Raw genomic sequence first — 26,159 nt, 5'->3', positions numbered from 1 at the left:
GTGTGCCATTCTACAGGCAAAATATCAATTGCACAAAGGTAGAGACTCATGCATCCTTATAGGCTCCACTGCAGGGCTCACTAGTCCTGGGCAAGTCATAGTCTAAGCATTCAGCAAGTCTTTGTTTAGTCATAATAAATCAATATCTCATTTAGAAAATGACAGGAAATTATTCACACGTTGAACTATTTACAGGAAGAAGTAGAACCAGAACCTGTTTTACAAGAGACTCTTTATGTTCCCACCTTCCAAAACCTGAACGTGTCTTGCCCCAATGGGCTCCAGGTGACCTTCATTGGGCAAGAGTCCCCAGGTGAGTGCTGGCCAGGAGGATGAGGAGGCAGGGGGAAAAAGTCATATAGAAAACACTTCAATCACCATTGAAATTGTGTATTTTCCTACCAGTTAAATAAACTTGTTGATAATGAATAATAGGCTAATAACAATAATGACCACCATTTTTGAGCACTTACTGTGGGCCAGGCACTATCTAAATACTTAACATACATGACAAAATACAACTACTATAAGCTAAGTCCTAATAATTTTCTTTCACAAAATAAAGAAATCGAGGCATCAGAAGGTTCAGTAACTTACCCCAGGTCACTCAGTTCCTAAGTGGCAGAGATAAAATGCCATTCTTGGTCCAGTGGTGGCAAAGCCAATGCTCTTAGTAACTACTGTGTGGTCCTGTGTCCTTCCTCTACAAAGGGCCACAGGAACAGAACTTCGCTGGTCCGATCAAAACAAAGGATGGTGAGCACAGAGTAGGTAAAGATAAGTGCAGGTTAAATGGATGAAGAAAACCAGTCTCGTTCCCAGGTATCAATATATACTTTTATAGGGTCTCTTACTTCTGTTGATTCTGTACGTGGCTCCTAACCTATTAAGATGAATACGTAAGTACAACAGGACTCCTTTAATTAACCTGATGCAGGGGGGCATCCACACTGGTGATTGATTTGAACATCATTTAAATGAAGACCCCCTCTTGCAGTAGAAGTAGGAGAGGCAACAAAGCAAGCACGGAGCCGGGACTTGAGTTCTAATTAACTGTATGGCCCTTCCAGTAACTTACTGTCTTTGGACCATGTTTCTTCATCTGACAAATGTTACATTATATCAGTGAATCCTATTTTCACGACCAAATATACTCTATTATAATTTCCTTATGTACCCCATATTTAAAAAGTGTACCAAAGAAAAAGAGTATGCTTATTGAAAAATAATTCAATGTTGTATTCACTTGCCAGCCAAATGAGAAGAAACTTAATGTTGTAGTCGATCTGTTTCATCTCAATTTTTCTTTTCACTGGGCTTTCTGAATTGTTAAAAATAGACCATGAACCCTTGTTTCTATTTCCAAGTATTCCTAGTGATCCAGGTTTTCCGTGATGGGACCAACTGTATGTGCTAAGACTGAAGGCCACTGACAGTCTTCCGAAGTCAAAGATGCTATGAGGGAACTGAGAGGGATATTCTTTTTAAGTTTAAGGACATATTTGTTTCCTTGCTTGTTTTCTTGATTCTGTTAGCAAACCACAGCTTAATACTTGTTTCACCGGTCTTTTCCATTAGTTTCATTTTCTAGTCTGATGTTTTCATCTTTATGTCAGGGTAGACAATGTGGTTAATAATAACTCTGCCTGGGGACTTCCCTGGTGGTGCAGTGGTTAACAATCCGCCTGCCAATGCAGGGGACACGGGTTCAATCCCTGGTCTGGGAAGATCCCACATGCCGCGGACCGACTAAGCCCATGAGCCACAGCTACTGAGCCTGAGCTCTAGAGCCCATGCTCTGCAACAAGAGAAGCCACCACAGTGAGAAGCCCACGCACTGCAACAGAGTAGCCCCTGCTTGCTGCAACCAGAGAAAGCCCATGTGCAGCAACAAAGACACAATGCAGCCAAAAGTAAATAAATAAATAAATTTATTTTTTTAAATGCTGTTGGATCCTTTAAAAAAAAAATAATAATAACTCTGTAACAAATCTTTTTAAAACCCTCCATATATTGTGATTATCCTAATTCAAGTCTGAATATAATTACAGCGTAAGTATCAAAGTAGCACTATCTTCATAGGGTCAGCCTTGGGCAAGGGAGTTCTGACAAATGTTACATTATATCAGTGAATCCTATTTTCACGACCAAATATACTCTATTATAATTTCCTTATGTACCCCATATTTAAAAAGTGTACCAAAGAAAAAGAGTATGCTTATTGAAAAATAATTCAATGTTGTATTCACTTGCCAGCCAAATGAGAAGAAACTTAATGTTGTAGTCGATCTGTTTCATCTCAATTTTTCTTTTCACTGGGCTTTCTGAATTGTTAAAAATAGACCATGAACCCTTGTTTCTATTTCCAAGTATTCCTAGTGATCCAGGTTTTCCGTGATGGGACCAACTGTGTGTGCTAAGACTGAAGGCCACTGACAGTCTTCCGAAGTCAAAGATGCTATGAGGGAACTGAGAGGGATATTCTTTTTAAGTTTAAGGACATATTTGTTTCCTTGCTTGTTTTCTTGATTCTGTTAGCAAACCACAGCTTAATACTTGTTTCACCGGTCTTTTCCATTAGTTTCATTTTCTAGTCTGATGTTTTCATCTTTATGTCAGGGTAGACAATGTGGTTAATAATAACTCTGCCTGGGGACTTCCCTGGTGGTGCAGTGGTTAACAATCCGCCTGCCAATGCAGGGGACACGGGTTCAATCCCTGGTCTGGGAAGATCCCACATGCCGCGGACCGACTAAGCCCATGAGCCACAGCTACTGAGCCTGAGCTCTAGAGCCCATGCTCTGCAACAAGAGAAGCCACCACAGTGAGAAGCCCACGCACTGCAACAGAGTAGCCCCTGCTTGCTGCAACCAGAGAAAGCCCACGTGCAGCAACAAAGACACAATGCAGCCAAAAGTAAATAAATAAATAAATTTATTTTTTAAAATGCTGTTGGATCCTTTAAAAAAAAAAATAATAATAACTCTGTAACAAATCTTTTTAAAACCCTCCATATATTGTGATTATCCTAATTCAAGTCTGAATATAATTACAGCGTAAGTATCAAAGTAGCACTATCTTCATAGGGTCAGCCTTGGGCAAGGGAGAGAAGGTCACACGGTGCAAGAAGAAAGAGCCTAGATTTGAGTTCTTGCCAGGGTGATCTTGGACAAGTCATAACCCCTCCCCACCTGAATTTCTTCATTTATAAAATAACGTCATCTGCTAAACAGAGTTGCTATAAATATTAAATGAGAAAATACTTTCTAATTTGGAAAGTATTATTCCAATGTTAGGTTTTTGCTTTTATTTTTGGTCATGGTAGCAGTGGTTGTTTTTACAGCATAAGAAAATAGTTAAGCACGGAGACTTGGTTCAAATCTAAGCTCTGCTCTTACCAGCTGTGTGACCTTGGAGAAGTTAGCCTCCATTTATTCATCGGAAAACTCTGGAAAATGAAAGTGTCTACCTTAAAGGTTTGTTGAGGTGGGCTGAATAAAATACATACACAGAGCATTTAACATATAGAAATATTTCAACAGATGTTTATTATTTTATTATTACTTCTGTGACTTGAAGGGTCAAGCACCTTGAAAGGTGCTTATTCCAAAATATTTTCCCACCAGCCTGATGTAGTCCTTGAAATACCATCATTTCATGTTAATAAACCACTTCTTTTCCTCCTGAACCAATGCCATTTTATTTTAACTTTTAATACAGAAAAATATAATACATAATATAACAAGTACTGATGTGCTGGCCAGACAAAATAAAGATTTCTTTTTGTCATACTTTAATCAAAATATATTTTTAAAATTACAGACACAGCTGTAACCCCAAATTTCCCTCTACAGTCTACTCCTTCTCTTTCTCTTATAGTGAACACTAACAAGACTTAGATTTTTGTGCAAATAGGTTTATACAAATGTGCTATATGTATGCCTTCATAATAACAAATAATGTTAAGTTGTAGATAATGCAAATTTTACATAAATTATATTTTACTGTAAATATTTTTCTGCAAATAGCCTTTTAATTCCATCTCTATTTTGGATATTCAAGGTGATACACATTTGTCAAATGTATTTCTTTAAAAATCTAGATAACATCTCATCAAATGAATAGACTCTGATTTTTTAATAGACTCCATCACTGACAGACATTGGATTTTATGTTATTAAACCACTTTTTAAATGGAGAAGAGGAAATTATTCAGTTAGCGAAATCTGAGTAGCTGCTGTGTACCAGAAATTCTCAATAATAATACTTTCTTTTGGAGGAATTTATTAGGTGTTTTCTTCTTGATTGCCAGCTAAGAGTAGAACTCTGAGAAAAATCTGGACTTGGTTAGAGATGAGAGGGTTGTGTTAACTTTGAAAGATGATAAATGATTTAAGAAGGGCAAGCCTGAGTGAGTGACTTCCCCTGGGGCTCCAGGGAACTGGGGGACCCCAGGGAAACATTGTGCATCCAGGGTGAGAGAAAAATACCAATGGGAAGAAAAGGCAACATCTAAGACAGAATAACTCTCTCCCTTCCTAATTTTGCCCTGAAATGTTCTGGACATCATTAGAAACACTGGCTTATACATGCAGAAAGTATGTATTAGGTACTTGTAAATGACCTTATTTACTACATGTGACTATAAGAAAGGCAGCAAAGAACCAGTACTCTGGGCCATCTGTCATGACATGAAAACTGCCCTAGTAACCAGATGTAGACAAAAGAATGAAAACAATTAAGCAGGAAGATAAGATCCCAGCCATACAGCATTGCACAGTTCTCAGTAAGCTCTTTTTTCTTTTTAAGATAAATATGTTATAGACGAGGAACCCACTTGGGACATCATGGTCCGACAGAGCTACCCCCAGAAGGTGAAGCACTATGAATTCTGTAAAACAGTGATGCCACCTCTGGAGCAGGAGGCATCAAGAGTTATTACCAGTCAAGGCACTGTTGTCAAATACCTGTTGGATGGATCCACACAGGTAAAAGAATACGTTAGATAAATTACTCTTTCCTGCTGCAGAGTAAAATACAAACAAGCTAAAGGTGAGGAACAGTACTATGACAAGGAAGAGAAACAACTCATTTGAAAATGAATGATGCCTTAAAATGGCAAAGAATAATATAGTTGGAAGAAAAAACACTGCCTTAGATGCTATGCATACTATACATACTAGATAGATATTGATAGAAACTAAACGTTTAAATATGTGATAAAGTTTTAAATGTATCATTAGAAAAATTGAAATAGGGTGAATAATTTCCCAATTACATAGGGGAAGGGTGAAGAATGGGAAAACGTAAAGCAAGTCAATCTGATAAAAGATAGGAAATGAAAAGAAACAAAATAGAAAGTAAATGGAAAACAAAGCAATATTATTGTGCTGGTTATTAATCTGTTGTCTCTGAGCTCCAAATCTACCCTTCTATAACATGCTTTATACTGCTGGGTCTGGATGTTGGCAAATAACATTTCTTTGAGTTATTTTTAACCTATTTCAGTTTGACACACAGTATTGTTAACCAGTTTCTTCCTCGTTTCTGAGAATGCTGAAATTTTTTGCTTTTTCTTCAGATTCTCTTCGCAGATGGTACTGTGAGCAGTAGTCCCAATTCAGGGTCTGTTGGTCTTCCTGCTGACGCGCCAGCAAGCCCTCACAGCGGGGACTTGATGAGCATGGTTTCTCAGCAAAAATCAGAAACAGCACCATCAGAGACTGTCATCACAAAGAAAGGTAGTAACCGAAGCCTCTCAATTTATAATGGATTTAATAAATCCAAGGGCTTAATAAATGCTCAATATTATTATAATTACACTTATCTTTTCATTGAATACATGCAAATTTCAGTGGGAATCACAGCATTACACATTGTTTCATGAATTGCTTTTATCTCTATGTAACAAAGAACAAACATTTTCCTATATCATCATGTACTCTGACACAACATTAGTTCTAATGCCTACACTACTGTTTTAGGGTTAGATGAGTGATCAGTGATATCAAGTCTCTGTGTAGCCTTCTCTGTCCTTCTCTTTTCCCCGAAATCGCAAGAGAGCCACATCAGCTCCAGGCACGAGGGCCTCATGTCGTAACTTCCAAAGCAGAAAGGAAAGAGGGTGAACACAAGAGCTTTCGAGTGTCTCTCTTTATCAGGGAGGAAAATAGCCCCAGATTACACCAGTCTCCCCCACCCCCAGAGGGTCTCCTCTTATATGTCATTGACTAAACCTGGTTGGGGACTGAGGCTGGGAAAACAGCATCTGAAACTTTTGGCTTTTTTCTCAGGAGATGAGCACTACTAGTAAGGAAAAAGGAAGGTGGAGAAGTGTTGTGTAAGCAATCAACCATGTCTGCCATAATCTAAATTACAGACTTGCTCCCCTCCAAGACACTTGCAATTTATGCCCCTACCTCCAGCACAGTATGAAAGTGTCTGCTTCCTCATACCCTTGCCAATGCCGGGTATTGTCATTCTTTTCATGTTACTCAGTTTGATAGACAATTAATGCATCTTATTATATTAATTTGCATTTCATTGATGACTGATGAGATTAAACCTTTAAAGATGTTTGTTGCTTTTTTTTTCTTTTTGTTAATTTTCTATTCACATCTTTCCTTGGTTTGCTGTTGGGATGTTCATCATTTTCATTTTAAGAGATCTTCATGTATAGGAGATGTGTGCTTGTATACCAGGCACAATTCTGGATACTTCAAAATATTAAATCAGTGAATACTCACAACAACTCTGTGAGGTGTGTGTCTTAATAATCTCAATTTACAGATGAGAAAATTGAGACACAAAGAAGTTAATTAACTTCCTTGAAGTCTCTCAGCTAGTAAGTGGTAAAGCTCGGATTTGAGTCTGGGCAACTAACCCCTAAATTACACTGTCTCTCAGGCATTACAAATTTTTCTCAATTTCTCATATGCCTTTAATGATCTGTGAGACTAAGATTTAGTCTTTTTCTCTCAGATTCACACATCTCATCATGGTACCCAGTAACATTGTATGGAGGCAAAGTGAATTCTTTTTTTGATAACTCAAAATTTAGTGAAATGATATACTGGGTCATATGGTAGTTCTATTTTTAGTTTTTTGAGAAACCTCCATAACATTTTCCACAGTGACTGCACCAATTTACATTCCCACCAACAGCGTACAAGTGTTCCTTTTTCTCCACATCCTCTCCAACATTTGTTATTTGTGTTCTTTTTGATGATAGCCATTCTGAGAGGTGTGAGGTAGTATATCATTGTGGTTGATTTGCATTTCTCTGATGATTAGGAAGGTTGAGCATCTTTTCATATGTGATATCATATGATATTTGTCTTTGACTTACTTCACTTAGTATGATAATCTCTAGGTCCATCCATGTTGCTGCAAATGGCATTATTCCATTCTTTTTATGGCTAAGTAATATTCCATGGTATACATGTATGACATCTTCACACCAGTCAGAATGGCCGTCATCAAAAAGTCTACAAACAATACATGCTGGAGAAGGTGTGGAGAAAAGGGAACCCTCCTACATTGTCAGTGGGAATGTAAATTGGTAAAACCACTATGGAGAACAGTATGGAGGTTCCTTTAAAAACTAAACATAGAACTATCATATGAAGTAGCAATCCCACTCCTGGGCATATATCTGGAGAAAACCATAATTCGAAAAGATACATGTACCCAATGTTCATTACAGCACTATTTACAATAGCCAGGACATGGAAGCAACCTAAATGTCCATTGACAGAGGAATGGATATGGTCAAATTAAAAAAAAAATTCTGTCTGTGTTTGAAAAGTTGAAAACTGCATATATCCTGCAGCTATTGAGTACAGAGTTCTCTTTTTCTAATTTAATTTAATTAATTTATATATATATATTTATACAGCATGTTACAGAGTTCTCTTTATATCTGTTTGATCAAATTTGTTAGTTGTGTTGTCCAATTTATATCCAGGTTCAGGAAACTTCTCTGTAAAGGGCAAGATAGTAAATGTTTTAGACACTTGGAGCCATATGGTCTCCATCACAACTACTAACTCTGCTATTGTAGTGTAAAAGTAGCTTTAGAAAATACATAATCAAATGAGCATGCTGTGTTGTGTTCCAATAAAACTTTGATATGGTCACTAAAATTTGAATTTAATATAATTTTCATACATAACAAAATATTCTTTTGATTTTTTAATTATGTAGAAATGTACAAAGAATTATTACTTCACAGACTGTACAAAAACAGACAGTAGGCCATATTTGCCTCACATTCAAACTTTGACATTTCTTATTCTATATCCTTATGGACTTTTTAATGTACAATGTCAACTTATTCAGCAGAAGTATGTTTAAATTTCCTGAAAGGGTAGAATAGCCTCTTCACTCCTTACAGTTTAATCCATATTTCTTTTTTCTGAAATAACTATGTCTTTTTTATAGTTCTCAGATTTGCCTTTATATATTTTGAGGATATGATTTTAGATACTTACAAATTTAGAATTGTTTTATCTTCATGGGGAATTTAACTTTATATCAGTACACAATGACTTTTTATTTTAGGATTCTTTTTTACTCTAATGTTGATTTTCCTTATATTTTTATAGCTACATCAGCTATTGTTTAACTTTTCCAGTATAACTTTTCCCACACTTTATTTTACTTTCTATGGTTTATGTTTAAAAGTGTGTCTTGTGAGCAGCATATAGGCGTATGTTTTAAAAATTAGACATTTTTGTGTTTTAACTGGAAGTTTTAAGCTATTTATTGCAAAACAGATGTTTTCTGAAAATGTCTTTATGTTGTCCTCATTCTTGAAAAATAATTTCACTGGGTGTAGAATTCTAGATTGACAGGTATTTTCTCTCAGTATGTGGACAATAATTCTTCATATTTTTCTTGCTTCCACTATTGCTGTTGAAAAGTTGGCTGTCAGTCTAATTGTTGTTAGACAATCTAACCACCTTTAAAATATTTTCTTTTTTATTATAATATCAATATGATTTAACTAGGGGTAGATTTCTTTTTATTTATCCAAGTGGGAATACATTGGGCTTCTTGAATCTGTAAATTAGTATATTTCATTCCTTGTGGAACTTTCTCAATATTATCTTTTCAAATATTGTTTATCATCCATTTCTTTCTCTTCTTCTTCGAGAATTCCAATTAAATGTGTATTAGAGAGCTTTTACCTCTCTTTCATTACTTCTGTCACATTGGCTCTCTGAGCTTCATTCTAAATAATTTCTACAGGTCTATCTTTCAGTTCTCTTTTAATGCTCTGGAAATACAAATAGGTCCAAATTAAATCTTAGGGCAATGGAAAGGCTTAGCTAAATATATCTGTCTTCTTTGGTTCCCCCAATTAGTTGAGTCTGCATCTTACACCAAGATCCACATTTCATGGTCTGAATCTAAAGGATCTTCCTGGAGGCAACAATCCTTTACTATATTCTTTGCAATTTTTTTCTCTGTCTGAGTTTACTTCATCATCGAGGCTTGGCCACACTGGCAAATTTTGCCTGGCAAATAATAATGAGATTACTCATTATTATTCATACAAATGGAGTAAATCTACCTTTACTCCAGAGGTAGAGGGATTGAGTTAATATTTACAGGGTTCCATGAGGGTTTCTTCAATTCTGTCTTCCTGTTCTAATTGAACGGGGGTGGGGAGGGGTTGAGGGGGGATGTGTATCAGATGATTATCAATGTAGTAATTAAACTGTACAAATCCTCTCCATATGAGAGGCCAAGGATATGCTTGATTGGTAATGTTCTCCAGATCCAGGGCCAAAGAAAGATGTTTCCTGTGACTGAAAAAAAAATGACAAAATCAGAGGAATGAAGAGTTAAAATTATACTCTATTATACTAGAATATAATAAGTCAAAAAAAGGAATCTAAAAATTTCAGAGATACACAGGAGAAAATAGAGGCTTTGAAAACCAGGGTACAGGACCCCAAATCTGGAATCTAGGGAGATGTAAGCAAGACCTAAAAGTGTACAGAAATTGACAAGAATGGGTATTGTGCCATGGAGAGTGAGCTGTGTATGCACGTGTATGTTTTGTGGGAGGTGATGGGAATCCAGCCAAGGTTCAAGTACCAAGATTTAGATATTCTTAACCTGAAATTTTTGCTTCTTGAGAAATAATATAATTGATGAATACCACTTAGAATTTCTCTGTGTCTGAGGTAACCTACACTGTATTAAAACTTAATGAATAATTCTATATGTGATATTATAGTTATATTGTTGCATTTGATTTTTTTAATTTTTTTTTTATTTTTTAAATTTTTGTTGGAGTATAGTTGATTTGTTGTATTTGATTTTACTTGAACTTCCACAGGAAAAAGTCAGAAAAATCAGTCATCAGTGGCACATAAAAATGAAAGCCATGAACCTCCCCCAGAAACAATTCAAACAGTAGCTCCTGTGGAGGTTCACTTAGGCACCTGGTTTACAACTACACCTCAAGGAAATCGGATTGGCACCAAAGGATTAGAAAGAATAGCAGACTTGGCCCCACTTTTATCCTTTAAAGCCACAGATCCTGTCAATGGAACGGTATGGCAAACAATTATATATTACAAATTTTTCTAAATTGTTAGGGTTCTGAAACAACACATGGAGGAATACCTGTCAAATAATAAATTTTCAATAACTGTTTGTTAGGTAATGGATGTATGGATGAATGGATGGATCCATCTTTCCAAATCTAAAAATATTGTGTGGTTCATTTGACCAGTGTAGTATATCATGAAATATTAATTCTTGAAGTGAGAGACAAATCATGAATTTTCTATTCTACTTTTAAGACATATGATTAATGATATCCTATATTTCTTTATGTTGAATGTATTTGTTTATATGTCTTATCTTCTAGAAGTGAGGGGCTCTGATTTATTCCTACTTTTTGTGTGTACCTGACATGAATTATAGAAATTTGTTCATGATCCTTGACTTCAAATAATGTATGGTATATTTAATGAGATGCCCACATTAAATAACTCAAAAATTCAACACCACCACAAAACAACTATAAGAAAGATTTTATTTATAACTTAAGAAAAAGTGACAAATGAGTGGTATAGTAAATAACAGTTTTGTTTATCTGTCAAGCAGATGTGAAATTGAAACCCCTGGGTTGCACAATAGCATATTTTTATAGGCTTTCTGTTAGGGGCTTTGCATACATTCTCTCATTCAGGCCTCACACCAGTGTATATTATACAGATGAGGAAGCTGGGCCTCAGCAAGTGAAGTCATGTGACCAGGAATTGCTGGAGCCAGGTTTAGAACCAGTCGTTGGGACTAAAAACTGGGCTCTTTCCATTCCTCAGCTATTCCTCTAATATCTTATGTGGAGCTTTGCAGCACCCTCTAAATCTAACAAGACAAAGGATTTCCTGCATGCCTTATTTCTGGTTTCTGGACTTCCAGCACTTGTTAGCAACCACACGCTGATAGTCGAAAGCAAAATGTCTGCTTGCTATCGAGATAAATTCCTTTATCTAACCAAATGTGTTTTCCTTTCTTCTTCAGCCTACTTCTGAAATAGTTTCATTATCTCTTACATTGTTTGCTAGTTCTCTGTTGTGAGACTCAAGATACATATCATCTCAGGATAGTTGTTTTTTTTTTGGTGACTTCAAATGACTCACTTTAATTCAGCCCTGATACAGATTATTTGGCTTAATTTGCAAATTTGATTAATATTTCTGAGTTAATGACACTCAATTTCCTTTGCTGATACCTAGCACCATTATGGAAGCACAAACCAAGATCCAGGAGCCTGGATTCAAGCGTAGACTCCCAACAGTCAAATCGCAATCACAACAATAGTAATAATATTTATTGAGCGCTCACTGTGTGCCAGGCACTGTTCTTGGTGTTTTCCACATCCTAACTTGTTTAATTCTCACAACAAACTATTGTTTCCATTTTACATATGAGACAACTAAGCTACAGACAGGCTAAATAATTTTTCCAAGATCACACAGCAGGTGGTAGATTCAGAATGTGGACCCCAAGTTGTATTCTAGGTCTCATATGCTTAACTATTATGCAAATAAGGGGCAATGATCATATGAAACAAAATTGAGAATGAATGTGTGTTTTCGTGATATCTGACATGAAGTATCACATTTTAGAGGAGTGCCACTGACCTTGCTGTGAGGCAGTCATGGGTTTGAACCCCAAGTCACGCTTCTTACTAGATATATGACTTTGGATGTTTCTAATCTAGTATCTTTACTCCTAAAATAGAAATAATAGTCATTACCTAAAATAGTTGGGAAGATTAATATCAGATTTAGCACCATCAGGTGTTCAGTAAATATTCTTTCTATTGTGTTCTTGCCACCACTAAAAATAATGATTATCTTACCCTATGGTGATCAGAAAATGTCAATGTTATGTGGTGTTATAAAATGTTGGAATAATTCTAAATAATAATTTGTGAATATCTAAACTAGATAGGGAATTCCCTAGCGGTCCAGTGGTTAGGACTCTGCACTTTCACTGCCAAGGGCCCAAGTTCGATCCCTGGTTGAGAAACTAAGATCCCACAAGCTATGCGCCACAGCCAAAATAAATAAATGAGTTAAAGAGCTAGTATTTATCATTGCTAACTTGATGACCAATTAAGTGTGAATTACTTTACCAGCATTATCTCATTTAATCCATATAACATCTCTGAGGAATAGTAGTGTTGGCTCCATTTTGCAGATAAGGAAACTAGGGCCCAGAGAAGGTAAGCAACTTGCCTAAATCACTCAGCCAGCTGTGGAACCAGAATTTGAACTCAGGCAGCTTAACTGCAGAGTCCATGCTCTCAGTCACTGCATTCTACAGCAGTATTTCTTGTTATACGCATTTGATAGATAGATAGATGGATAGATAGACAGATATAGATAGACAGATATACATATCTATACTACCACTGGCTGAGAGTGCCAACGATAAGAACTTAAAATAATGATCAGTGTGCACTTCTCTCTTATAGTGATTTCTGCCTACTATAAAAAGATAAAAATGTAATTGTGACCTACTCCCAAAAGCCCTAGACACTTGAGTCAAAACATAGCTAGCAAACTCACTCTCATATCCATCTGGACACTTCAGTGCAAATTGTGTCCCTTACAGTTAGGACAGTATAAGTTAGAAAACACTCAATGATTTAAAAATATGCATTATATAATTTTAATACATTGTTGACAGTTGGGGTCTCCAGAAGCAAACACTGAAATGAAGTTTGTGGTACAAGATATTTATAAGGGACACCATTTGTGAAAGGAATGGGGAGAAAGCAGGATTGGACAGAGGAGGAGCTGAGCTGACCCCACAAAGCCTTGGTTAACTGGCAGGAGCTCAGAAGCCAGTGTCATCTGTCCCAATGTCCCAAGTCTGGGAGCAGGAACCATATCGGTGTACTCCTGCCTCACTCAGTCACTGGACCAAGTTCACCTGGAACAATGTGAGTCAGGCAAAGCATCTCTCTGCAGCTGAGGCAGATGCTGGAAGAGCTGACATCTGGAGGCTGTTTGCCAACTTTGCTCCACACAGCTGGGGAGCAAATCCTGTCTTGAAGGAAGATCTGGGCTATGCATCTCCATGCCTGCCACATATTCACACACACACACACACACACACACACACACACACACACACACACACACACAGCTGGGGGTTTAGAGCTTCTCTGGTGAACCATTTAGCTACAGGATACAAAGGTCTGAGTGTTCTTTCAGACTGAAGTACTTGCTAGGACTAAATGAATGTTTTCTGTGTTTCTTACTCTAGTCCACATACTTAAAACCCTTCACTACTGATTTGCCTGCCTTGGGATAAAGACTGTGTCCTTAATATGCTTAATAATCTTCCCAGTTTGGTCCCTCACTCCTAACCTTGCTCTCACCACTCTGCCCATTGCTCCCTGGGATCCTTTGTGTCCAGCACCCCTTTCACCCATGCTGCCCCCCTGCACCGGCACACAAAATCCAAGCTCTGGCATTGCTTCCTCAGGGGAGACCAGACCACATCAGAACCCTCACTACAGACACCAGTGGTCCCTTGCTTATCTTAAACCTGTAGTTTCCAAGGGAGCAGGACTTGGGACCATTTTCCTGGACATACCTGGGTCAGATCAGTCCTGATGTTAACTTTTTACTCACAAATGTGCAACCATGGAAGAAGCACCAGTTCTGAAGTCAGACAGTCTTAGTCCAGCATCAGCTCTGGCACGTGCTGAGTGACACTCAGCAAGTTTCTTAACTTCTCTAAGCCTGAATTTCCTCATCTATAAAATGGGGACATCATTGCCTGCCTCCCAGGATTGTTATAAAGATTAGATCAAGTAGATGAGATAAAACTTTTACTTCTAAATAACCAGGATTTTGATGTTAATCAATGGGGTGTAAAAATAAGCACACTTGGGATTAACCTGCTCTGCCTTTGTATGTTCAGGTTATGACAACTCGAGAAGACAAAGTGATCATCGTTGAAAAGAAAGATGGTACTCGGGTAGTGGATCATGCTGATGGTACCAGAATCACAACCTTTTATCAAGTTTATGAAGATCAAATTATTTCTCCGGATGATCAAGAGACAGGTAAGTTTTTTTTTTCTTTTTTTAAAATTTTTCTTTTATATTGGAGTATAGTTGATTAACAATGTTGTGTTAGTTTCAGGTGTACAGCAGAGCGATTCAGTTATACATATACATGTATCTCTTCTTTTTCAAATTCTTTTTCAAGTAGATGACAATATTCTATGTCTTTACAATAAGATAGGTAGAAACCTCACTGATTTTTGAAAATACACATAAGAAAATAATTTTTTTGAAGAATTCACATCAACCAAAGAATACTCACGCAATCCAAATGAGGCCCTTTATTATGATCTTTATCCTCAGCTGACGTGGAAGTGATAACAGCTCTAGTTGGCTGATGGAGAGTAATAGTGCCTTTTCCATTTTTACCACTGAAAACTTACAGCCTGGATTGGTAGCAACTGAAAGTTAATAATCATGACTCAACTGTCCCGCACATTAGATCTCAGACCTGTTTCCTTTGATCCTTAAGGAATCTAATTTGCATACATAGGTGACCTCAGGTAGGTCCTCCTTCAATCCTTTCTGACAATTCTCATTATCAGAAAGGTGATATAAGAGAAAAGCCAGCTGCAGCTACTAATGAACCAGAGTCTTTCATATTATCTAAAAGCCTACCACCCTTCCTAAGCTAAGTTTAAAAACGATTTTTAAATAAAAATTATTCCGACTCACTTTTCTTTAATTCCAGAGTTTAAATGCTTCATTGCCAAATTAAGTGCAACAAATGGGCAAGTGACTGGAAAAAGAGGAATCTTTCCACCCTGCTAGTTAGAGTGAAAATTAAAAGAGCCACTTGGGTGGGCAATTTTTAAATATCTGGTAAATTGAAAATGTGCATATCATACGATACACTAACTCTACTTCTGGATATATATAGAAAGACACTCTTATACATTTGAACAAGGAAACAGGTATAGGGGTGCTACTTGCAACACCAAATTTAATATTAAAATATTGGGAAAACAAATGTCCATCAACAGTGGAATAGAAAAATAAAATGTGGTATATGCTTACAAAGGAGTACTATATAGCAATTAAAAGGAATGAAGCGCACACATACATGCACCTATTTACACACACACATATATATCAAGATGGCTAAATGTCTCAAAACATTGTTAAGTTAAAAATTCAGGTATAGAATGATACATAGAGTAATATATAACTTATGCAAATTTAAAGTACACAAAATACTATATGTTGTTTTTGATACATACATTTATATAAAAGTATAAAAATGGATTGTGAGAAAAAGGAATAAACCCAGAGATAAGGAGAGCAGTAAACTTCAACTTTATCTGTATTTTTCTCTTATGTACATATGAAAAATGAAGCAAATATGGCAAAATATTAATAAGTGTTAATTTTGATTAGTGAGCATGAATAGTTAAATTATATTTTGTGCTTTTCCGGATGTTTTCAATTTCTCAAAATAAAAAGAATGGTGAGAACAAAAGAGCATACTAAATTAAGAGATATTCTGGAAATATGACTGCATTGACATAGAGAGTAGCCCATACTCCAGCCCCATGGAGTGAGTTCTCAACACTGGATCTTGACTTCGAGTCCAGGTAGCCAGGAGGCAGGAGCACAGTCAGAGTCAGCCGGCAGGCATGTTCCCTATGTGTGCATCCTATCAGACCTGCTTCCCTTGCATTTGCCCACAGACGAAGGTCCTCAGAGGATCACCAGGCAGGTGAAGTGCATGCAGATTGAAAGTTCACACTACGCCACTGTCATCACCAACTGCGAGGACAGTAGCTGCTGCACCACCTTTGGGGATGGGACGTCTATCATCGCAAAGCCACAGGGAACGTACCAGGTGGGTCTGGGGGAGGATGAGGGGTGCCAAAGGTAAGTGTCAATTTGACTAAGAAAACCCACTCCTCGGGGGGCAGTGAACAGTCCTGCCACATGCACAATTGTTGCTCTCTTGTCTCAGTGGATACGAGAACACACTTCTCAATCTCTTTTCATTTATTCACCTTTTTACAATCCACTCCAGGAAAACATAGTCCTGCTTGTCTTTAAGTTCTTGGGTATTTGGGGATCAAGCTTATAAACCAGAGTGTATTTGCTGGGGATCCTTTATGTGGTAGGTGATGGGCACTGTGGGTGTTAGAAGCATTCGGTGCTGGCCTGTCCCTACCAGACCAGCTTCACCTCCTGCCACCTCTTATTCATTCTCTCTCTCCCATCCTTCCCACCTCCAGTCTGTCCCCACTCTACCTCATGTCCCCACAGGATGGAAAGACAGCTAGCCCAGCTAAAGCACAGCTTTGTCTTTGGAGGGCTGGGGAGGAGCATTGTTAGAAACTCCTCTGCCTCCTTGCATTTCCCCATTAAACACAATCACCCGGGTTCAGCCTGCAGTCCCTTCAGTCTTAGAAGGATTTGCCTTTGCCTTTCCACTTGCTGGAGAAGGAACACAATTGCCATGGTGTCACATCTAAGGTCATAGGATACTGAGAGCTCGAAGCTAGAAGATGATGGACAAAGACCTCAGTGACAAATGTTTGTTTCTGTGAAAGCTGTTGAAGGCAGTTTATCCCTCCCATCTCTCACGCTAATGTTATCCTACCCCCTCTTTACCCTGTGCAGATCCTTGTGTAGCAAGGAAGGTGCTGAAAGTGAGAGATGACTGTGAAATGTTGCAGTTGGAGAAGGGGATGCTTTTTTTCCTGTATAGCATTCAGAATATCCAATTTTTTAGGTAGCATCCATATGCCAGTATCATATGTCCTACCAGATATGATGAGACTCTCCTAAGATGCTGTGACGAGGCCTTATTTTTATCATGGCCCCAGACTCTAATCGTTACAACTATGGGGGCAAAGGAATTTTAGCACCAATGACAGTTACCACTGAACGAAGAGATGTAACAGAAAGGAGATCCAACTTGGAGACCTTCAGTGCCTGACACTATTGTATAGCCGCTTGTTTGCCCAATCTCCTGAAACACAGACTAAGGAAGGATCAACCTTGATTGCTCCTTATTGAGAAACACACCTATCTTAGTTTCCAACTGGAAAAAAAAAACCCTAAGTAAGTTTAGCTGCACCTATTTTGTAATTTTGTGGTTTTATAGAGTTGAAAGCTGGCATTCAAAAATACCTTCTGCCTGTCCTCTGTTGGACTTGGCACATTTGTCACTTATTTCCTCACTCACCAGCATGAGAACATTGGGCAGTGTGATGAGGGAGGCCGGATTTTAGGCAACGTATGAAAGGGAGAGTAGAGCTTGATATTGGTCACTATTGTACCTTGGCAGCACTAGAAAGATTATTCAAAACATCAAAAAGGAGTTAGGTGTAACAATTGTTATCTTCTATGATTATAATGTGCCACAAGTGGGGGTGGGAACATCCACCCAGCTGGAGGATTTCAAGAAGACAAGATGACAAATAATGGGTCTGTTATCTCCCATGGGAAATCTTTCTCTATCCCTGGGTTTAGGAACTAAAACCATTTTCCCTAGACCAGAAGACCTACTGTCTTTCTGGGGAAAGGTGTGTCTGTGTATGTGTGTGTGTGTGCTAGACTAAGCTTTTGACTACTCTTCTATACCAGTCTGATCCTGACTCCTTTGGGGGAAGATAGAGAAATGTAAGAAGCATTCTTAGGAATACTAGTGAAAAGGACTTTAAAAGTCCTTGTCTTTATCAGTACTACCACAAACAAACATCATAATGAAGGGCGCCTTGTCCTCTACTCAGTGTGTGAAATCAGTTGAAAGAGGCAAATTTATAGTAAATTCTGAGCAGTATAGGTATGTAAAACCATGAGAATTTTATTTGCTAACATACATACATATATGAGTCATTGCTGTATTTTTTATGTTGAGTCTCTATGCTTCAGCACAGCTGTTTCTCCAGATTAACTTCCTAGAAGGCAGAGCATCTCCTTTTTATAGGTTTTCTTTTTGGCTCTTCTATATGGTTCCTTCACCTATGGTATGTCTTAATTGTGGAAGTTATAGGCCATCTTTTTCTGTCCAGAGCAGCTTTCCGTAAATTACAGTCAATCTGACAGTTTGGATCCATTCTGATGAGGACCTGTGGAGGCTGGGAAAATTGAAAATTTAACCAGCCACCAGTGCCTACTCTAAAATGTACCTGAAACCACAGAGAAGCCTCAGAACTCATCAAGGTCCAGTGGAGTTCTCTGGGCCTAGGGAATGGTGAAGAGTCAATATGAGAAACTTCCAGAAGGGTGGAGTAAGGACTTCTGAAAATCTACTCTCCCTAAAAACAACTAGAAACCTGGAAGTATTGTCAAAATCAACTTTTTCAGAAGTCTAGAAATTAACCAAAGGATTAAAATATTCTGAGAATTGTTTATTTAAAGACAAAAAAAAAAAAAAAAGACTGAATCTTGGGAAGAACAGCAAGAATTGTGGTGATTTCACTTGCCATATTCCCCTCCCCTCCCCCAGCTCCATGGTAGCCATGAAAATCAACACTCTCACATGCAAAATAGCAGTGAAAGCCAGCAAGCCAGCAGCCACTGAAAGAAGAAGAAAAGATTTAGAGCTCCACAAAATATTGTCAGTGTTTGAGCTGTCTGGCCGTTCCCTGGAAACATCCACTCACAGGGGTTGTCTTTATTTGATCCGACTCTGAGCTCACTCCCTAAAAACAGCCTTTTCCCCAAACAGAGGTAATTATTTAACATTATAGCCACCGAAGTGGCAATAACAAACAAGAGGCTGAACAAAAGAGTTTAAAGGAAAAGACGTGGAACGAGAAGTCCACAGAGGGCTTTGAAAAGCTCTGACATATTCCCTGGAATCTGGAAAGCCATACTCAAGTGCAGGGCTGGGTGTATGCCCATAAAAGAAAGCCCTGATCTTTCCCTCTTGCTGATCAAGAGGCTCTGCACAAGCAGGGAGTGAAACTAAGGCGGAATTACAAAGCTAAGGTGGAATTACAAACTTCCTGCTAGAGCACTGAAAAAATACGTCAATATGCAAACGGAGCCCTCGGCAGAAGCTGAAAGACGTATTAGTGTAAAGTACTTAAGAAAATATCTGCCCAGTTATGAGCAGACCTCTAAGCAACCAAACAAACATGTTAGGCCCACTCGACAATAAATACAAACTTTAAAAAAATACTTCAGGGAAATCACTGAATAAACAGCAACAACAACAAAGCAACAATAACAAGCCCTGGGGAAACGATCTAATTTCCAGAGTTGTACATTATACTACTTGAAATGTCCAGTTTTCAACAAAAAATTATGAGACATGGGGGGAAAAAGGGAAATTATGACCCATAAACAGGGATGGGGAAGGAGGAAGCAATCAATAGAAACTACCCCTGAGGAAACCCAGACTTTGCACTTAAATAGACAAAGAAATTTAAGTCAGATGTTATGTTTAAAAAACTGAGAGAAACCTTGCATAAAGACCTAAAGCAAAGTATGAGAATGGTTTTTCGTCAAGTATAGAATATCAATACATAGAAATTATTTTTTGTAAAAAAAGAACCACATAGAAATTCTGGAGTTGGAAAGCATAATAACTGTAATGAAAAATTTACTAATGAAGCTCAACATCAAATTTTAGCTGCCAGAGGAAATAATCAGCAAACTTGAAAATAGGTGAGTTGAGATTAACCAATCTGAGGAAGAGAGAGAAAAAAAAAATGAAGAAAAATGAACAGAGCCTCAGAAACCTGTGGAACACCATAAGGCATACTAACACATGCATAATGAGAGTCTGAGAAGGAAAAGAGAGAAGGGCAGAAATATTTGAAGAAATAATGGCTTAAAACTTCCCAAATTTGATAAAAACTGTCTATACATGCAAGAATCTCGACAAACTTCAAGTAGGATAAATTCAGAGAGATCCACACCTAAACACATCATAATCAAACTGTCAAAGATGAAGAGAGAATCTTGAAAGTAATGAGAAGAGACTCATCAAATATGAGGGATCTCCAATAGGATTAATAGCTGATTTCTCATCAGAAACTATGGAGTCTAGAAGGCACTGAGATGACATATTCAAAATGCTTAAAGAAAAAGATCATCAACAAAAACTCATTCAGTAAAATTATCTTTCTAAAATGAAAAAATCAAGATAGTTCCAGAAAAACAAAAACTGAGAGAATTCATTGCTCTTAGACATCCTCTACAAGAAAATCTAAAGGGAATCCTTCAGGCTGAAATGAAAGAACATTGCACAGTAACTCAAATACACACAAATAAATAAAGAGCAATGTTAAAGGTAACTACATAGGTAAATATAAAAGACAGTATAGATGTATTTTTGTGACTCTCTTTTCATTTGGATTTAAAAGGCAAATGCATAAAGCAATAATTATAAAAGTATATTTATGTGCTTATAATGTATAAAGATGAAATTTTTGACAATAATAACATAAAGGGCAGAGGAATAGAGCTATATGGAGCAAAGATTTTGTACAATATTGAAATTCTTAGTATCAATTTAATCTAGATAGTTATAAATTGAGATGTTTGTAATACCCAAGAAAAACTAAGAACACAACTCAAAAATATATATAAAAGAAACAAGGGAATTGAAGTGGCACACTTCAAAATATCTATTTAAAACAAAAGAAAGCAGTAATGGATGAATAGAGGGGAAACCAGAGACATAAGACATATAGAAAACAAACAGAGACTTCCATTCATGCGATCATCATGTTGCAGCATTCTTCATCAAGCCATGTGGCTGAAAGGGTCTTGGTGCTCTGACCGGGCATCAGGCCTGAGCCTCTGAGGTGGGAGAGCTCAGGCCTGACACCGGACAGGCCTGAGCTCTCTGGACAGGATATTGGACCACCAGAGACCTCCCGGCCCCTTGTAATATCAATCAGTGAGAACCCTCCTAGAGATCTCCATCTCAATGCTAAGACACAGGTCCAACGACCAGCAAGCTCCAGTGCTGGACACCCCATGCCAAAAAACTAGCAAAACAGGAACACAACACCACTCATTATCAGAGAGGCTGCTTAAAGTCATAATCAGTTCACAGACACCACAAAACACACCACTGGATGTGGTCCTGCACACCAGAAAGACAAGATCCAGTCTCAACCACCAGAACACAGGCACCAGTCCCTTCCACCAGGAAGTCAAAACAACCCACTGAACGAACCTTACCCACTGGGCGCAGACACCAATAACAACAGGAACTACAAACCTGCAGCCTGCAAAAAGGAGACCCCCAAACACAGTAAGTTAAGCAAAATGAGAAGACAGAGAAATACGCAGCACATGAAGGAGCAAGGTAAAAACCCACCAGACCAAACAAATGAAGAGGAAATAGGCAGTCTACCTGAAAAAGAATTCAGAGTAATGATAGTAAAGATGATCCAAAATCTTGGAAATAGAATGGAGAAAATACAGGAAACGTTTAACAAGGACTTAGAAGAACTAAAGAGCAAACAAACAATGATTAACAACACAGTAAATGAAATTAGAAATTCTCTAGAAGACATCAATAGCAGAATAACTGAGGCAGAAGAATGGATAAGTGACTTAGAAGATAAAATAGTGGGAATAACTACCACAGAGCAGAATAAAGAAAAAGAATGAAAAGAATGGAGGACAGTCTCAGACACCTCTGAGACAACATTAAATGCACCAACATTCGAATTATAGGGGTCCCAGAAAAAGAAGAGAAAAAGAAAGGGACTGAGAAAATATCTGAAGAGATTAGTTGAAAACTTTCCTAATATGGGAAAGGAAATAGTCAATCAAGTCCAGGAAGTGCAGAGAGTCCCATACAGGATAAATCCAAGGAGAAACATGCCAAGACACATATTGATCAAACTATCAAAATTTAATTATAAAGAAAAAATGTTAAAAGCAGCAAGGGAAAAGCAATAAATAACTTACAGGGGAATCCCCATAAGGTTAACAGCTGATCTTTCAGCAAAAACTCTGCAAAGCAGAAGGGAGTGGCAGGACATATTTAAAGTGATAAAAGGGAAAGACCTACAACCAAGGTTACTCTACCCAGCAAGGATCTCATTCAGATTCAATGGAGAAATTAAAACCTTTACAGACAAGCAAAAGCTAAGAGAATTCAGCACCACCAAACCAGCTTTACAACAGACACTAAAGGAACTTCTCTAGGCAGGAAACACAAGAGAAGAGAAGAGCTACAAAAACAAACCCCAAACAATTAAGAAAATGGTAATAGGAACATACATATTGATAATTACCTTAAATGTAAATGGATTAAATGCTCCAACCAAAAGACACTGACTGACTGAATGGATACAAAAACAAGACCCTTATATATGCTGTCTAAAGAGACCCCTTCAGACCTGAGGAAACACACAGATTGAAAGGGAGAGGATGGAAAAACATATTCCATGCAAATGGAAATCAAAAGAAAGGTGGAGTAGCAATTCTCATATCAGACAAAATAGACATTAAAATAAAGACTATTACAAGAGACAAAGAAGGACACTACATAATGATCAAGGGATCGATCCAAGAAGAAGATATAACAATTGTAAATATTTATACACCCAAACATACGAGCACTTCAGTACATGATGCAAATGCTAACAGCCATAAAAGGGGAATTCAACAGTAGCATAATCATAGTAGGAGACTTTAACACCCCACTTTCTCCAGTGGACAGATCAACCAAAGTGAAAATAAATAAGGAAGCACAAGCATTAAATGACACTTTAAACAAGATGGACTTAATTGATATTTATAGGACATTGTATCCAAAAACAGCAGAATACACTTTCTTCTCAAGAGCTCATGGACCATTCTCCAGGATAGATCATATCTTGGGTCACAAATCAAGCCTTGGTAAATTTAGAAAATTGAATTCATGTCAAGTATCTTTTCCAACAACAACGCTATGAGACTAGATAACAGTTACAGGAAAAAAAAAACTGTAAAAAAAATACAAACACATGGAGGCTACACAAAATAACCAGGAGATCACTGAAGAAATCAAAGACAAAATCAAAAATACCTAGAAACAAAGGACAATGAAAACATGACAACCCAAAACCTATGGGATGCAGCAAAAGCTGTTCTAAGAGGGAAGTTTATAGCAATACAATCCTACTGCAAGAAACAGGAAAAATCTCAAATGAACAACATAATCTTACACCTAAAGCAATTAGAGAAAGAAGAACAGAAAAACCCCAAAGTTAGCAGAAGAAAATAAATCATAAAGATCAGATCAGAAATAAATGAAAAAGAAATGAAGGAAACAATAGCAAAGATCAATAAAACTAAAAGCTGGTTCTTTGAATAGATAAAGAAATTGATAAACCATTAGCCAGACTCATCAAGAAAAAAAGAGGGAAGACTCAAATCAACAGAATTAGAAATGAAAAAGAAGAAGTAACAACTGACACTGCAGAAATACAAAGGATCATGAGAGATTACTACAAGCAACTATATGCCAATAAAATGGACAACCTGGAAGAAATGGACAAATTTTTAGAAAAGCACAGCCTTCCGAGACTGAATCTGGAAGAAATAGAAAATATATACAGAACAATCACAAGTGCTGAAATTGAAACTGTGATTTGTGGCACATATATACAATGGAATATTACTCAGCCATAAAAAGAAACGAAATTGAGTTATTTGTAGTGAGGTGGATGGACTTAGAGTCTGTCATACAGAGTGAAGTAAGTCAGAAAGACAAAAACAAATACCGTATGCTAACACATATATATGGAATCTAAAAAATATAATAATAAAAATAATGGTCATGCAGAACCTAGAGGCCAGACGGGAATAAAGACACAGACCTACTAGAGAATGGACTTGAGGATATGGGGAGGGGGAAGGGTAAGCTGTGACAAAGTGAGAGAGTGGCATGGACATATATACACTACCAAACGTAAAATAGATAGCTAGGAGGAAGCAACCGCATAGCACAGGGAGATCAGCTCGGTGCTTTGTGACCACCTAGAGGGGTGGGATAGGGAGGATGGGAGTGAGGGAGATGCAAGAGGGAAGAAATATGGGGACATATGTATATGTATAACTGATTCACTTTGTTATAAAGCACAAACTAATACACCATTGTAAAGCAATTATACTCCAATAAAGATGTTTTTAAAAAAAGAAAATATTCCAGCAGACAAAAGCCCAGGACCAGATGGCTTCACAGGCGAATGCTATCAAATATTTTGAGAAGAGCTACCACCTATCCTTCTCAAACTCTTCCAAAATATAGCAGAGGGAGGAACACTCCCAAATTCATTATACGAGGCCACCATCACCCTGATACCAAAACCAGACAGAGATGTCACAATTAAAGAAAACTACAGCCAATATCACTGGTGAACATAGATGCAAAAATCCTGAACAAAATACTAGGCAACGGAATCCAACAGCACACTAAAAGGATCACACAGCATGATCAAGTGGGGTTTATCCCAGGAATGCAAGGGTTCTTCAATATATGCAAATCAATCAATGTGATAAACCATATTAACAAATTGAAGGAGAAAACCCATATGACCATCTCAATAGATGCAGAAAAAGCTTTCGACAAAATTCAAGATCCATTTATGATAAAAACTCTCCAGAAACTAGGCATTGAGGGAACTTACCTCAACATAATAAAGGCCATACATGACAAACCCACAGCCAACATTGTTCTCAATGTTGAAAAATTGAAACGTTTTCCATTAAGATCAGAAACAAGACAAGGTTGCCTACTCTCACCACTGTTATTCACCATAGTTCTGGAAGTTTTAGCCACAGCAATCAGAGAAGAAAAAGAAATAAAAAGAATCCAAATGGGAAATGAAGAAGTAAAATTGTCACTGTTTGGAGATGACATGATACTATACATAGAGCATCCTAAAGGTGCTACCAGAAAACTACTAGAGCTAATCAATGAATTTGGTAAAGTAGCAGGATACAAAATTAATGCACAGAAACCTCTTGTATTCCTATATACTAATGATGAAAAATCTGAAAGAGAAATTAAGGTAACACTCCTATTTACCATTGCAACAAAAAGAATAAAATACCTAGGAATAAACCTACTTGAGACAAAAGACCTGTATGCAGAAAACTATAAGACACTGATGAAAGAAATGAAAGATGATACAAACAGATGGAGAGATATACCATGTTCTTGGATTGGAAGAATCAACATTGTGAAAATGACTATACTACCCAAAGCAATCTACCGAGTCAATGTAATCCCTATCAAACTATCAATTGCATTTTTCACAGAACTAGAACAAAAAATTTGACAATCTGTATGGAAACACAAGAGACCTCGAATAGCCAAAGCAATCTTGAGAAAGAAATACAGAGCTGGAGGAATCAAGCTTCCTGACTTCAGACTATACTACAAAGCTACAGTAACCAAGACAGTATGGTACTAGCACTAAAACAGAAATATAAATCAATGGACAGGATAGAAAGCCCAGAGATAAACCCATTCACATATGGTCACCTTATCTTTGATAAAAGAGGCATGGATATACAATGGAGAAAAGACAGCCTCTTCAATAAGTGGTGCTGGGAAAACTGGACAGCTACATGTAAAAGAATGAAATTGGAA

At 37.4% G+C, this 26,159-nt stretch overlaps 1 protein-coding gene across 1 annotated transcript in view; it reads left to right on the top strand.

The window, feature by feature from the left end:
- SPAG17 (sperm associated antigen 17) overlaps nt 1-26,159 on the top strand; it is a 221,319-nt gene that overhangs the window by 142,069 nt on the left and 53,091 nt on the right. The window contains 6 exon segments of the mRNA XM_024764900.1: nt 196-313; nt 4,810-4,988; nt 5,582-5,741; nt 10,352-10,569; nt 14,470-14,614; nt 16,285-16,439. Of these exon segments, the coding sequence (XP_024620668.1) occupies nt 196-313; nt 4,810-4,988; nt 5,582-5,741; nt 10,352-10,569; nt 14,470-14,614; nt 16,285-16,439 (975 nt within the window).

The sequence above is a fragment of the Neophocaena asiaeorientalis genome, unplaced genomic scaffold, assembly GCF_003031525.2.
Source record: "Neophocaena asiaeorientalis asiaeorientalis breed wild unplaced genomic scaffold, Neophocaena_asiaeorientalis_V1.1 scaffold62, whole genome shotgun sequence".
In the NCBI taxonomy this organism is placed as follows: Eukaryota; Metazoa; Chordata; class Mammalia; order Artiodactyla; family Phocoenidae; genus Neophocaena; species Neophocaena asiaeorientalis.
This window is presented reverse-complemented; position numbering and strand designations above follow the sequence as displayed.